General features: G+C 43.4%; 1 protein-coding gene across 3 annotated transcripts in view; it reads right to left on the bottom strand.

The window, feature by feature from the left end:
* Positions 1-1,717: 1,717 nt before the first annotated feature.
* Positions 1,718-16,018, bottom strand: part of LOC137377249 (AP-2 complex subunit alpha-2-like) — a 203,427-nt gene continuing 189,126 nt past the window's right edge. For 2 of the 3 annotated variants that reach the window (XM_068046789.1, XM_068046792.1), the window contains 2 exons: positions 15,793-15,927; positions 1,718-3,618 (listed from right to left, as the gene is read on the bottom strand). In XM_068046789.1, the coding sequence (XP_067902890.1) occupies positions 3,541-3,618; positions 15,793-15,927 (213 nt within the window). In that variant the 3' untranslated portion in view covers positions 1,718-3,540. Of the gene's footprint in view, positions 3,619-15,792; positions 15,970-16,018 lie in introns of those variants that run through there. The other variant, XM_068046791.1, reaches the window with a different exon arrangement.

Raw genomic sequence — 16,018 nt, 5'->3', positions numbered from 1 at the left:
CACCCAGGTCACTCTGCTCTTGCACCCCTTTAGAAATGTATCCCTTTTTTTTTATTGTCTCTCCTTTATGGCCAGTGTGTCCACAATTTCCACCCTTACTTCCCCCAGTATCTTCAGATGCATCTCATTTGGTCCTGGTGACTTATCAGCTTCAGGTACAGCCAACCTTTCTAATGCTTCCTCTGTCAATTTTTGGTCCATCCAATATCTCAACTACCTCCTCTTTCACTATGACTTTGGCAGCGTCTTCTTTCTTGCTAAAGACAGATCCAAAGCATTCATTTAGTTCCTCAGCCATGACCTCTGCCTCAATGTGTAAATCCCTTTTTGGTCCTTTATCGGCCCCACTTCACCTTTTACTACCACTTTATTATTTATATCTCTATAGAAGACATTTGGATTTCTTTTATACTAGCAGCCAGTTTCTTCTCTCTTTGCTGCTGTTATTTCCTTTTCACTTCCTCTCTGAACTTTCTATATTCAGCCTGGTTCTCACATGTATTATCAACCTAACATCTGTCATGCACACCCCTTTTCCACTTCATCTTACTCTCTGTCTCTTTCATCATCTAGGGAGTTCTGGCTTTGTTTGCCCTACCTTCCCCCCCTCCTAGGAATGTACCTCGACTACACCCAAACTATCTGCTCTCTAAATGCAGGCTATTGTTGTGTTACAGTTTTGCCTACCAATCTTTGGTTCCAATTTATCTGGGTCAGATCCATTTTCACCCCACTGACTTTGGCCCTCCCCCAATTATTTTTACTCTGGATTGCTCTTTGTCCTTTTTCATAGCTAACCTGAACCTTATGACACTATGATCACTGTCCCCTAAATGTTCCCCTACTGACACTTGATACACCTCATTCCCCAGAACCAGATCCAGCAATGGGTCCTTCCTCATTGGGCTGGAAACATACTGATCAAGAAAATTCTCTTGAACACACTTCAGAAACTCTTGCCCCTCTCTGCCCTTTACACTACTACCTTCCCAGTCTATATTAAGATAATTAAAGTCCCCATTATAACTACATTATCATTTTTGCATATTTCTGTAATTTCCTTGCAAATTTATTCCTCTGAATATCTTTCCTACCAGTTTGGTGGCTTATAGAATAAATCTAGTAGTGTAATGGTACCTCTACTGTTTCTTAGCTTTAACCAAAAAGATTCTGTCCTTGAGCCTCCAGCACATCCTCTCTCTCCAGCACATTCTTTTTAATCAATTCAGCCTCCCCTCCTCTTTTCTTTCCTGAACACCTTGTATCCAGGAATATTTAGTACCCAGTCCTGCCCTTTTTTGAGCCAGGTCTCAGTTATCGCCACAATATCATATTCCCACTTTGATAACTGTGCCTGCAGCTCACCAACCATATTTACCATGCTCCATGCGTTTACGTATATACACTGTAAAACTAATTTAGACCTTATACAATTTCTTAATATACTTCTGGGTGCTATGATCTCCATGATGAATTACTTAAATTTGTTCAGTTTAATACTTTATTAAGTGATAAACAGTCTTTCAACCTGTGAAAGTCAGGAAACTATTCCTGCTCAAACCACTTGGTGCATTTTCTTAGTTTTTTGAAATGAGCTGATCATATGAATCTTCAAACCTGACAATCACTGCAAATCAAACAATGATTGAAATAAAAGGCCCAAGACAGTTCAGCTGCCAGAAAGTAACTTCTGTTAAAGTTGAGTTTATTTAAGCCACTATATGTAGGACAAGACAAAAAACTTTTAGGTTACAAGTTCACTTTACCTTTTTAAGTAACGGCCACTCAAATTGCAGGTATTAAATGCAAGATTTTGATCTCCTCACACACAGGAGTACAGGCAAAATGGGAAAGTGCAGAACTATTTGAAATAAGTAACATCGGAATGACAACAATTCCGATAAAGTGTTATTTCAGAAGCTGGTGTCACAACCCAACATTTTGGTAACGTAGAGTTACTAAGCAGTTGTAAACATGTAGCCTGTTGAAAGCCAGCAGCAAATGTGTTGAACAATATGCAGAAAAGAGAAAATGGCACTCCTGTTCAAGTGTTTAATAATCTGGGATTTAGAAAAGGCAGACACAGCTCCAGTACGTTCTTGAGCTGGTCACTTCCCACCAATCTATTGTGTTGACATTCATCACATTAAACCAACAATAGAATCAGAGCAGTTTATAGCACAGCAAGAGGCTATTTATTCCATCGTGAACAATCCTTTCATTTAATTCACTGACAGGGTGTGGCCATTGGTGACAAGGCCAGGGTTTATTGCCAATCTCCAATCTGAAACTATTTCCACCGGCATGCTCTTTCCTTATAGCTCTTATCTTCCTGTGCTTCAAATATATATCTAATTTTATCTTAAAAGATGCAATGGTCTCTGCCTCCACAACTCAATGTGGCAAAGCATTCTATGCTTTCTTCTTATTCTCTTTGTGACAATTTTAAATTGATGGCCCCCTTGTCATCAACTCCTCAAGCAGGGGAAATTGCCATCACCATCAAAACTCTTCAGAATTTTAAATAGCTCAAATAAATCCCCTCGGCCTTCTGTGCTCTAGTATCTCGATTCCCCAACTATAGTAGCCCATCGCTGCATCATCTGGTGAAATACTCTTAGCTTTAACGCCCTTTCTATAATAGGCCTCCAAAACTGCAGAGTGCTCTAACTGTGGACGAACTGATGTTTGGTACAAATTTCCTTTGTTATTCCTCTAACTGCTGCATGAAGCAACTTCAGCATATAACTGATCCTGTATTAATTTAATCTGCATCATTCACCCTTCAGAGCTGGACTCAAAATTGACATTAGGTTGACCAAGTGACTGGTTAGGCTGATCAAAAACAGAGAGCAGTCTACAACACTGACCACAAGGCACACAATTAAATTTGCTTGACACTGCCCTGTTGCTGCCCCACTCTTGGGTTGCAGTACTTTTAAGGTGGGTGTAAATGTCACACAAAGTCTTCTCAAAAAGCCATGGATTTTTTTTATTTAATACTCTCTCCCTCCTCCCCCACCACCACCTACAATTAGACTGGACTATATTGTAGTGAATAAAGACTAGAGTAAGAATATTTTATTTTACAGACTGAAAATTCAGATGTATCGTAAAAGATTTGATCAGCAAAGGCACTGCTGATTGCAATGTACATCACCAGCTTCTGACAGAAAGCAGGTTCTGAGAGCAGCACAATTGCATCCAGTCAATTTTCTTGTTCCAATTTAACCGAAGTGAAGTGCAAGTTATGTAACAATGGAACAGAGGGAAGGTGGAAAGATAAACAGATAGCACAACCTCTGCCAAACATTCATTTATCAACTATTTTAAAAAAGTCTGTTCAATATCTCACCCTGTACACTTCATATTCTCAATTTCTGGAAATGAAAGGACAGGCATCACAAGGCAGGAGACAAAAACATTACCAATAATTCTCAAAACTGAATGAAAATATCGAGCTTCCAAATGAGATCGACAAGTATAAGAATAACGGTCACAATCCAGAAGCGTGCACAATGGGTTTAAGTGGCTAGATAATTAAAACTGCTCTGACAGTAGTTCACACAGCCTCTTTGATACAGCTTCCTTACTAGCTCGCAGTGTGAGTCGATACATCTGAAAAAGAAACAGAGTCACACAGTAAGACTGAGATGCTTCAGCTGCAACACCAACTAATTTGTATATGTGGGGCCTGTGCCTGAGAACCGGTGGCCATTAACTGAAGCTGGCTGAAAAATCATTAAGGATATAACAGCTCCATGTACCTACACCTACATGTGCCAATAAACATTGTAATGCAGTTGCACAAAACTTATCAGCTACCGTCAGTACATATTAAATCCACAGCAGTACTCTCTAGTATTGTCAATGTGACCAAGAAAACAAGTTTAACTAGACTACTAGCAATTTGTAAAACTTTTAATGAAATACCCAACACTATTCAACTCATGAGCTATGGTGCTTTTTGCCAAGATGTCAGAGACACTAAGTCCTAATGGCCTAACACTGAGGAGGCTGTGGGGACTGGTAGTGCAGGGTGGAGAGAGTAGGAATCGGCTAAGGACCAGCCGAGCGCAACAGGCACGGGGGTAGATTTGCATGAATGACTGGCAACCAGCAAGCACTAGACAAAATCTCATGCTCAGAAAATTTAAACTTATAAAGATATCAAAGTGACTCCTGACAAAGCTGTGGCCCGCCAACATCATCAGAGTGCTCCAAGCTGCGCAGCCTACGTCTTGCCAGGACTAAGTGGTGCATGAGTGGGATGACACCATTGTGTAGCGCCAACTTCATCGCATATCCACGTCTAATTGGGCTTCGTGATAAAGCGTTATCGGGTATCCAGCCCCCCCATTCGGATGGAGGGTGTGGCTGAATGGGAGATTTTGAGGCTGGAGCTTTATCCCTACCACTCGTTACTGCCCCACTGGCTGCTTTCCCCCCTTGGCAACTCGCTTTGGGCCTCGACACTTTCTCCCTCTCCCTCCTCCTGGCCACTTACCCCCAGACCTCGCTGCTCCCCACCATCCCACCCCCCCACTCCCCTGGCTGATCGTTTAAACCACTCCTCGTGCCATCCCGCTCTTCGGCCGCTCGCTCCCCGCTTCTGCCCCTCCCCACCCCTTGCCGCTAGCTCCAGGCTACGCTGCTTCCCTCCTATCGGCCACTCACTCCTACATCGCCCCATCATCCCTTGTTTCTTCGGGCGGCGCAGTGAGGAATGATCAAACGTGGGAGCAAGTGGCCGAGAGGAGGGAAGCAGTGTGGCCTGGAGCTAACAGCTGGAGGGCGGGGGGAGAGGGGAAACAAGCAGCCAGAGAGTGGGGTGGTGTGAAGCGAGGAACAATCAGCTAGGAGAGGCGGGGGGGGAACGACAGTGAGGGGAGTAAGCAGCGAGGGGGAGGAGCGGCCAGTGGGGTGGGAGCGAGTAGCTGAGTTGGGGTGAAATCAGTCCTGATCAGTCATATAACATGTGGATAACCCCAATTTTCTTCTCCATCCATCGGGGTGCCAATTCACTATCTCCCAAAAGTCTCAGAACATGGAAATTCAATCATAAAATTCCTTATGTATTTAATAGGTTTACTGGAATATTAAATGGATCTGAGGATTACGGTTAGTATCCCATTCTACATACTAATATATTACTGGGCTTCCATCCAACTTAATGTACGGTTAATTTGCTAGAACTGACTAGGCATAAGCATTTCCTGTGCTAAATTGAGCAGTGCCATCTTTATTCCTGGCAGCTGCCTGAACATCGCAGACAGTGACGTTCTAGTGGAACAGGCTGCATTTGCACATGTGCTAGTACTGCACCACCTAGTGGTTGCACTGTCAGTAAACGCAGCCTAAAGATATACATTGATTTTGAAATGTTAAAAAGAGGTCTGCGAACAAACAACAGGTGTTCAAAGAAATCTTTTAAATCACAGAAAATGCCATAGCTCCAATTTTGTTTACTCCGGTCTTGGTCACACAGCAACGTCTTGGAGATTTGTCTTCAACTAGCAAAGAGCCGCAAAACATCTGCAGTGAAATTAGTATCCGCTGCAACAGAACTTCTTTAAATACAGGATTCCTGGTTATTCTTTCACTAAAGACTTTAACAGAATCAAAACTTCTCACTCTGGAAAAAGCTACTTAAAGCTGCCTGTGTGTAAAAATAGGTCTAGGAACATAAATATAAATTTTATTAAGTGTCTGGCCTTGTGACTTGTTTATAGTCATAGATTATGAAAGTCTAATTGGGGACTGTTTTCTCCTGAGTTGAAAAGGCAGGTTTACAGCTGATGGGTCCAATATTATTTGAGGAATAAAAACTCTATTTCCTTCAAACCATACATTAGAAATATAAGCAGGAATAGGCCAATCGGCAGTTCGAGCCTACTGAGTCATTCAATAAGATCATGTCTGCTCTTCTACCTCAGCTCTACTTTCCCTACTTCTGCACAAGAGCTCATGGTGTCTGCACAAGAACTCATGATGTTGGGGTAATATATTAGCATGGATAGAGGATTGGGTAACTGACAAGAAACAGAGATAAATGGGCCATTTTCAGGTTGGCAAATTGTAACTAGTGGGGTGCCACAGGGATCAGTGCTGAGGCGTCAGCTATTTACAATCTACATTAAGGACTTGGATAAAGGGACCGAGTGTATTGTCGCCAAATTAGCTGATGATACAAAGATAGGTAGGAAAGCAAGATGTGAGGAAACCACAAAGAGTCTGCAAAGGAATATAGAAGCAAAATACTGCAGATGCTGGAAGTCTGAAATAAAAACAGAACGTGCTGGAAATACTCAGCAGGTTTGGCAGCATCTGTGGAGAGAGAAGCAAAGTTAACGTTTCAAATCAGTGACCCTTCAGCAGAACTGGCAAAAGTTAGAAATGTAATAGGTATTAAGCAAGTGAAGGGGGAGATGCGGTGTGGGTGGTGGGAGGGAGAAGAGAAGGTGCGTGATAGGACAGAGAGCAGGAGAGATTAAATGACAAAGATGTCATGGGACAAGGCAAAGGGAGTGTTAATGGTTGTGGTGAAAGACAAAGCATTAATCCAGAGAGAGTATTAATGGCAGAATCATTAACAGCTCTGTCGAGAAGCACAAATATGAAAAAACAAGTTTAAGGCAGGGACATGGTTAAAAATAAAATAATAATAAAAAAGGCCAGTCATGTTCTGAAATTGTTGAACTCAATGTTGAGTCCGGAAGGCTGTACAGTGCCTAATCGGAAGATGAGATGCTGATCCTCGAGCTTGCGTTGATGACAGAAATGTGAGCATGTGAGCGGGGGGAGGTTGAAATACAAGCAACCAGCAGATCATGCTTGAGGACTGAGCAGAGGTGTTCCACAAAGCACTCACCCAAGCTGTATTTGCTATCTCCACTGTAGAGGCGACCACATTGTGAGCATCAAATACAGTATACTAAATTGAAGGAAGTACAAGTAAATCACTATTTCACCTGGAAGCAGTGTTTGGGGTCTTAAGATGGTGAGGAGAAAAGAGGTAAAAGGGCAGATCTTACACCTCCTGCGATTGCATGGGTAGGTGCCGTGGGAAGGGGACGAGGTGTTGGGATGATGGAGTGGACCAGGGTGCTGTGGAGGGAACAATCCCTTCAAAATGCTGACAGGAAGCTGTGTTTGGTGGTGGTATCACTCTGGAGGTGGCAGAAATGGTGGAGGATGATCCTTTGGATGTGGAGGCTGGTGGGGTGGAAAGTGAGGACAAGGGGAACCCTGTCGAGGTTCTGGGAGGGAGGGGAAGGGGTGAGGGTAGAGGTGCAGGAAATGGGTTGGACAGGGTTAAGGGCCTTGTCAACCACAGTGGGGGGAATCCTCGGTTGAGAAAAAAGGAAGACATATCAGAAGTGCTGTTGTGGAAGGTAGCTTCATCAGAGCGGATGCGTAGGAGATGGAGAGATTGGGATGGAGTCCTTACAGGAAGCAAGGTGTGAGGAAGTGTAGTCAAAGTAGCCGTGGGAGTCAGTGGGCTTATAACGAATATTAGTGGACCGCCTATCCCCAGAGATGGAGACAGAAAATTCAAGGAAGGGAAGGGAAGCGTCAGAGATACACTGGGTAAAGGTGAGAGAAGGATTCTCCAGTTTGGGGCGAGAGCAGAAAGAGGCACCAATATACTCATCAATGTACCAGAAAAAGAGTCGGGGAGGGGGTCTAAGTTGGACTGGAACAAGGAATGCTTGACATACCCCACAAAAAGACAGGCATAACTGAACCAAGCGGTTACCCATAGCAACACGTTTTATTTGGAGGAACTGAGTGAAGTTGAAGAGAAGTTGTTCAATGTGACAACAAGTTCAGCCAGGCAGAGGAGGGTGGTGGTGAATGGGGACTGGTTGGGCCTCTGTTCAAGGAAGAAGTAGAGAGACCTTAGACCATCCTGGTGGGGGGTTGAGGTGTAGAGAGATTGGACGTCGACAGTGAAGAGGAGGCGATTAGGGCCAGGAAACTGAAAATTGTTGAAATGACGTAGGGCATCACAAGAGTCACGGGTGTAGGTGGGAAGAGACTGGATCGGAGAGAAAAGATACAGTCAAGATAGGAAGAAATAAGTTCTGTGAGGTAGGAACAGGTTGAAATGATGGGTCTACCAGGACAGTCCTGTTTGTGAATTTTGGGAAGAAGGTAGAAGCAGGCTGTCCTGAGTTGCAGGACTATGAGGTTGGAAGCTGTAGAGGGAATATCTCCGGAGGAAATGGGATGACAGTGACAGTCCTGGAGACAGTGGTTTGATGTTCGGCGGTGAGGACATGGTCCGGGGGAGGTAGGAAGACATGTCTGAGAGTTGGCACTCAGCCTCTGCAAGATAGAGATCGGTACGCCAGACAACAACAGCATCGTCCTTTCAACAGATTTGATCACAATGTCAGGGTTAGACATGAGAGAATGGAGTGCAGCAAGTTCTGAGGGAGACAGGTTAGAATGAGCGAGGGGAGTGGCGAAATTGAGGCGGCAAAGGAATATAGATAGGTTTAGTGAGTGGGTAAAGATTTGGCAGATGGAATATAATGTGGGAAAATGTGAGGTTGTCCACTTTGGTGGGAAGAATAGAAAAACAGATTATTATTTAAATGGAGAGAAACTGCAAAATGCTGTGGTACTGAAGGATCTGGGTGTCCTTGTACATGAATCACAAAAAGTTAGCATGCAGGTACAGCAAGTTGTTAGAAAGGCAAATGGAATGTTGGCCTTTACTGCAAGAGGAATGGAGTATAAAAAGTAGGGAAGTCTTGCTACAACTGTGTAGGGCATTGGTGAGACCACACCTAGAATACTGCGTAGAGTTTTGGTATCCTTCTTTCAGAAGGGATAAACTTGCATTCCAGTAACTTCAGAGACGGTTCATTAGGTTGATTCCTCTGTAAAGAAGGAATTGTCTTATGAGGAAAGGTTGAGCATGTTGGGTCTATACTCATTGGAGTTTAGAAGAATAAGAGGTGATCTGATTGCATTCTGTAAGATTCTAAGGGGTCTTGACAGGGTAGATACTGAGAGGATGTTTCCCTTCGAGGGCTAAGCTAGATAGATATTTGATCTATAAGGGAGTACAGGGTTATGGGGGGCATGCAGAAAAGTGGAGTTAAGGCCACAATCAAATCAGCCATGATCTTATTGAATGGTGCAGCAGGTTCGAGACGCCAAATAGCCTACCCCATTCCTATTTCTTATGTTCCTACTATCCCCATATCCCCTAATTCCTTTAGCATCCAAAAATCTATCAATCTCTGGCTTGAATATACTCAATGACTTAAGCATCCACAGCTCGCTGGGGTAGAAAACTTCAAAGACTCACAACCCTCTGAGTGAAGAAATTTCTCCTCATCTTAGTCTAAATGGCTGACCCCTTTTCCTGTGCCTGTGACCTCTAATTCCAGACTCCCCAGACAAGGGAAACATCCTCCCAGCATCTATTCTATCAAACCCTTTAGGAATGTTACATATTTTAATGAAATCACCTCACAGTCTTCTAAATTCTAGGAAATATTGGCCTGGTCTACTGAATCGCTCATCATAGGACATCCTCTGTCACGCGCACGCAAGGAGAAATTATGAACTAAATAATGAACTTGTGAAACAAACTCAAACAGACTTGAGGTGCGCCAAAGCACCAAATTGACCAATCGGGAGAAAGGATTATGGCAGCACATTCTGAAACAATCAGAGCAGAATCAATTTTGGCTAATTCAGTTTATTGGTTCAAAATTGAAGATTCCATCTATTCCAGCAAAGAGGAAGAACCCTGACTAAGATCACCATCTTTGAACTCCCAACCAGAGAAACCATACCAGGACTTCGCCATTGACCTTTGGCTGGCAGATAACAAGAGCAGTCTGCAACAGTGCATCCGTCTTTCTGAACCTCCCAAGTCATTCTTCAGTCAACAAGGGAAAAGATTATAGGCCTACATCATTTCAAGTCTTCACCCCGGAAAAAAACACGTTTAACAGAGAACTCTTTACAAATCAACAGGCCCAAAGCATGTTATCTTTATAAGTCTCCATCTTTTCCTGAGTGTGTGTGTACCTGTATGAGTGAGAGAGTGGGTGTTGTTGCATATATTTCAGGTGTTGTATAATAAACATGTATCTTTCTTTTTAAATGTATGAGAAAACCTGTCATTTGTCTGTTCTTTACAACTAAAGCACTCAGGAGCTACAAAACAACTTAAAAAAAAACACTTCCTTCAGTCAGTTGAGGCAGAAAAGGGGGATCCATCTCTATCATCTCTCACCTGTCCGCAACACCCCTCATCCCTGCAATCAGTCTAGTGAACCTTCACTGCACTCCTTTTAAGCCAAGTGTATCCTTCCTTAGGTAAGGAGACCAAACTGTACACAGTGCTCCAGGTGTGATCTCACCAAGGTCCTGTATAGTTGCAGTAAGACTTCTTCACTCTCTTACAATCCCTTTGTAATAAAGGCTAAGATATCATTTGCATTCCTAATTGCTTGCTGTTGGTTCAGTTTCTGTGATTTGTGTAGAAGGATGCCCAGGTTCCCTCTGAATACCAACAGTTCCCAGTCTCTCACCATTTAAAAATATTCTGCTTTTCTATTTTTCCTTCAAAAGTAGATAGCTTCACACTTCCTCTCATTATACTCCATCTGTCATGTTCTTGCTCATTCACTTAACCTGTCTATATCCCTTTGTGTTCTCCTTACAGTTCTCTTTCCCACCTAACTTTATGTAGTCAGAAAACTTGGATATATTACACTCAGTCCCCTCATCTAAGTCATTGATATGGACTGCATGATTGGCAATCCTATGAGGGAGTGGGTATAGGAGGGCAGCCTTACAACTGTTCACTCAGTATGAGAAGAAAAGGTTAACATTTTCAAAATAATTAAAAATTGAAAAAAAAATAAATGGTTGCAGAAAACTGTAATACTGGGAATGAAGAAAGGTGGTACAGAGCTGAAAGAAAGGTCATACATTTTCTCCACATGCCATTCAGTGGCCAGGTCTGGCAATTTCAACATGACATTGTCAAAAGCCTTGAGAAACAAGACTTGGGACACTATAATAAAGTTGAAGAATTTTGACAAAAGACGTGACGAAAAGAATTCTAGTAGCGTGGACAAAGTGCATTGATACACAAGCTGTAACATATTACAAATAGATTATAGTTAAGTTGCAAAGTTTACAGCAATTTGGGAAGTAAGAAATTACAATTAAATGTAGCATCTTTCACCTCAGGATTTCCCAAAGCGCTTTACAGCCAATGAAGTACTTGTTACACTTGTTATAATGTAGGGAAATACAGCAGCCAAACTGTACACAGCAAGGTCCAACAAACAGCAATGAAGTAATGATCAGAAACTGGGCTTTAACTATAAGTGCAAAATACTCTGAATGCTGGAAATCAAACATAAACAGAAAGTGCTGGAAATACTAAGCAGGTGGCAGCATCCGTGGAGAGAAACAGAACTAATATTTCTGGTCAGTGACCTCTCGTCAAAACAGGGAGTACTTAAGAGCTGTAACAGTTTCAGAGCGTCTCCTGACAAGGCAGCCAAGCGCTGACGTCATCACCATGGTCTGAACTGCGCACATGTGCACAACGCATTCATCCTTGCACACACGCAAAATGCACCCCAGCTTTGCCAGCTTGCCAACACTAATGCGAGCGAATACCTCATTACACAAAAGGGACGTCAACCTCCAGCGCAAGTTTTGGAAAGCGGCTTCAATCGTTGCTTCTCTTTCCCGCTCCCCCTCATAATCAGCACCTCAATCACAGCTTCTTTTCCCCGCTTCCTCCCGCCGTTCTCTCCCATGCCCGACAGCTCGCTGCTCTATTTTGCCGCTCCCAACTGCTTGCTGCTCCATCCCGCTGCTAGCACCCCACTTGCTCCCCTTCCCCCCCAACCCACCGCTTCTCCAGGCAGTGAGGTGGGGAGCGAGCGGCGGGAGGGAACGGTGACCAGTCGAGCGGTAGAGAATGGTGGAAGGAAGCGGCAAACACTGTGAAGCGGTGGGAGGGAGCAGCGAGAAGGCGGGCACAGGAGGGTGCGGGAAACTGAATAAGGCGATGGAGGCAGCGATCGGAGAAGGGAGCAGGGAACAGATGCGGCGATTGTGAGAGGGTACTGGTGGGGGAGATGTGGAGGCGCCATTGAGGGGTTTGGGTTCAATTTTTTTGTGTTAAATTGAGCAGTGCCATCTTTATTATTGGCAGCTGCCTGAGACGTTATAGATGGTGAAATTTCAGTGGATGAGGCTGCATTTGTACATGTGCCAGTACTGCGCCACCTAGTGGTTGCATTGTCAGCAAATGCAGCCTAACAGTTTTTAAGCAAGGCAGGGAAAGGGGGTGGGGAGGGTAGAAAAGTAAAAAAAAGAGATCTGTGATCGGATGGAAAGCAGGAGAGAATAAACGACATAAGGGATGATGGGTGGAAGGCAAAGGGAGATGGTAATGGGACAAGTAAAGAAACAAAAGATGAGTCTAGACGAGGTGTAATTGGGGAAGGCAAAATCAACAGCTACCATCCAAAAACAAAACACAATGCAGGCAGAGGTTATGATCTAAAATTGTTGAACTCACTATTGAGTTCAGACTTGAATCAACCGAGTTCTGATGAAAGGTCATTGACCTGAAACATTAACTCTGTTTCTCTCTGCACAGATCCTCCCTAATCTGCTGAGGATTTCCAGCATTTTCTAGTCACATCTTTTGTTTCTTTACTTGTTCCATTACTATCTGCTTTTGCCTTCATCATCATCCCTTGTCATTTAATCTCTCCTGCCTTCCACCCTATCACAGACCTTCCCTTTTGTTCTTTCCTCCACCACCCCCTCCCCTGCCTTGCTCAAGAACTGTTACATCTCCTAAGTACTCCCAGTTCTGATGAAGAGTCATAGGCCTGAAACATTAACTCTGTTTTTCTATCTTCATAGATGCTGCCAGACACCCTGAGTATTTACAGCATTTCTATTTGAATTATGTTGGTTGGAGGATAAATATTGGCCAGAACACCATGGAGAACTCCATTTCTTTTTGAATCATGCTGTGGGATCTTTTACATCCACTTGAGGGAAAGCAGGGCCTTGCTTTAATGTCTCATCTAAAAGACAGAATGTCCAAAGGGCAGCATTCTCTGTTTAAATTTTGTGCTCAAATCGCTGAAGTGGGACTTGAACCCACAGCCTTCTGATTTAGACATGAAAGTGTTCTCACTGAGCCAAGTCTGACACTAGAGTTGGTTGGAGTGTGGGAGCTTCTCTTCAGTATTGACTGAGGAGTTGGAAGACAAAATAGAAATAATACAGGACCACCGGGGGTAAAGTGCAATTGCAGGTTTTTATGGACAGTTTCCATTATAAATGTGGACACAGGAATTTATAGTGGTAAAAAGCAACATAAAAGGGTTGCAAAATGTATCAAGAAATAAGATTATATAAACAGTCTGGAAAAGCAGATGTAAGATTTTTAATATTACATAAATTGTAATCCATCTGCCTGAGTTGAACATCTGCCTATCTGAATTGAGTATGTGGGATTATATGATACCGCATTTAAGCAGATTTCTGCAAGGTCATAGCTAAATCCCAGATCACCCAACGATATGGAGCAGATAATGATTAATACAGTGGTAAATTTGCCGTGAGCATTTGAAAAGTCAAGGATGAGTAAAGACCATTCAATTCAGCAAAACCCCTATCCATGATATGCCAGTCCAGAAACCAACTGTGTTTTGAACACCCCTGAAGACTCCCCCTCTACTTTCCCATCTGGAACTCCAAACAATCACTCCAAGAAGAGACTCCTTCTATGATCTAATCTGGATTTCTGTTCGATAACTATGTATTCTATCTTCTGTTACTACTATCCTGCCTTAATTACAGAATTTACAATTTATTTTAACCTAGCCATTGATAATATTTGCTTCAAGATTCTGCATTGACCGTCTCCTCTGGTCTGCATAGATTAAGCATTTTAACCTTCACTCAGCTTATTCTTATAATTATAAAATGATTTTGTTATTCTCCTTTGCACCCTCCAATGCTTGCCCAGCCTTACTATATCCCTGTTATCAGGCAGTTTGCTGCTTCACCTGCCAGGTGGTGAATGGTGGAATCGGATAAAGGTCAACAGACCTGACGTGTCACTCCCAATTCTCTGGTCATTAAGGTCTATGGTTAGAAAAGTGGGAACACCATGATTCAGGCATATTAACTTCTCTGCAATTGATTATTTGAGAACTGTGGCATAACCAGAGAAAGACAGAGAGAAAAAAACAGCATTAAAAAATCCAAACTGCAACACTGACATTCAAGTAACATTCGCGCCATACAAGTGCCAGGCAATGACCATCTTCAACAAGAGGGAATCTAACCATCTCCCCATGACATTCAATGGCATTACCATCGCTGAATCCCCCACTATCAACATCCTAGGGGCTACCATTGATCAGAAACTGAACTGGAGTAACCATATAAATACCATGGCTACAAGAACAGGTCAGAGGCTAGGAATCCTGTGGCGAGTAACTCACCTCCTGACTCCCCAAAGCCTGTCCACCAAGTCAGGAGTGTGATGGAATACTGTCCACTTGCCTGGATGGGTGCAGCTCCAACAACACTCAAGAAGCTCGACACCATCCAGGACAAAGCAGCCCGCTTGATTGTCACCCCATCTACAAACATTTACTCCCTCCACCACCGACGCACAGTGGCAGCAGTGTGTACCATCTACAAGATGCACAGCAGCAATGCACCAAGGCTCCTTAGACAGCACCTTCCAAACCCACGAACTCTACCAACTAGAAGGACAAGGGCAGCAAATGCATGGGAACACCACCACCTGCAAGTTCCCCTCCAAGTCACACACCATCCTGACTTGGAACTATATCGCCGTTCCTTCACTGTCGCTGGGTCAAAATCCTGGAACTCCCTTCCTAACAGCACTGTGGGTGTACCTACCTCACATGGACTGCAGCGGTTCAAGAAGGCAGCTCACCACCACCTTCTCAAGGGCAATTAGGGATGGGTAACAAATGCTGGCATAGCCAGTGACACCCACATCCCATGAATGAATTTTAAAAAAGCATTGCTCACTATGCCCACTTTGAAGTGAGACCATGAGCTGAGATCAGATCACTTGAAGTTAACCTGTTGTAGGGAGACATTTCTTAGACATGGGCAAAGAGGATGTGAAGGGGGAGCCTGAGTGTGCTTTTATGAAAAGAACCTAGAGTACAGTGAGAAGAGAATATTGACGTAGCATAGTTAAGACACACTGCTAGTTACTAAGCTGCAATTGCTGTTCATTAATACACTGAAAATTCAACATAATTTCTCTTTGCCCTGACCACCTGAAGTATACAGAGAGAAAATTACAATTTTCACAACCGAAAAGTTTAAAGTAATTACTGGAAGTGGAGATTACTGAGCAGCACAGGCTACAAGGAGAGAGATCGCGATCTGTCTCCCTGTCTGACAGACTGATTTCCCTTGCTACCTCACAAATTTTAATTTTTTTAAATTTAGAGATACAGCACTGAAACAGGCCCTTCGGCCCACCGAATCTGTGCCGACCATCAACCACCCATTTATACTAATCCTACATTAGTCCCATTACCCTCTCACATCCCCACCTTCCCTCAATTCCCCTGCCACCTACCTATACTAGGGGCAATTTATAATGGCCAATTTACCTATCAACATGCAAGTCTTTGGCTGTGGGAGGAAACCAGAGCATCCGGCGAAAACCCACGCGGTCACAGGAAGAATTATGCAGCCTATTCCATTACATACCTGGGCCTGAGTGTTTGGTTCCAGGCGAAGCAAACATCCAACCTGGACAGTTTTTGTATGAATAATTCCAGTTCCCACAAAATTGGTAAGATTGGGATCCACCCCATCTAGAAGCGCAACACCAAATCCCAAAAGCTGCCAGATGAGAAGTAAGATGCACCATTAGTCCAACATGGGCTGAAATATAAAATATTACAAGCTGATCAAACTAAACACCCAACTGTCA

The sequence above is a fragment of the Heterodontus francisci genome, chromosome 14 (assembly GCF_036365525.1).
Source record: "Heterodontus francisci isolate sHetFra1 chromosome 14, sHetFra1.hap1, whole genome shotgun sequence".
Lineage (NCBI taxonomy): Eukaryota > Metazoa > Chordata > Chondrichthyes > Heterodontiformes > Heterodontidae > Heterodontus > Heterodontus francisci.
Note: the sequence above shows the minus strand (reverse complement) of the source record. Positions and strands in the feature narration are given on the sequence as shown.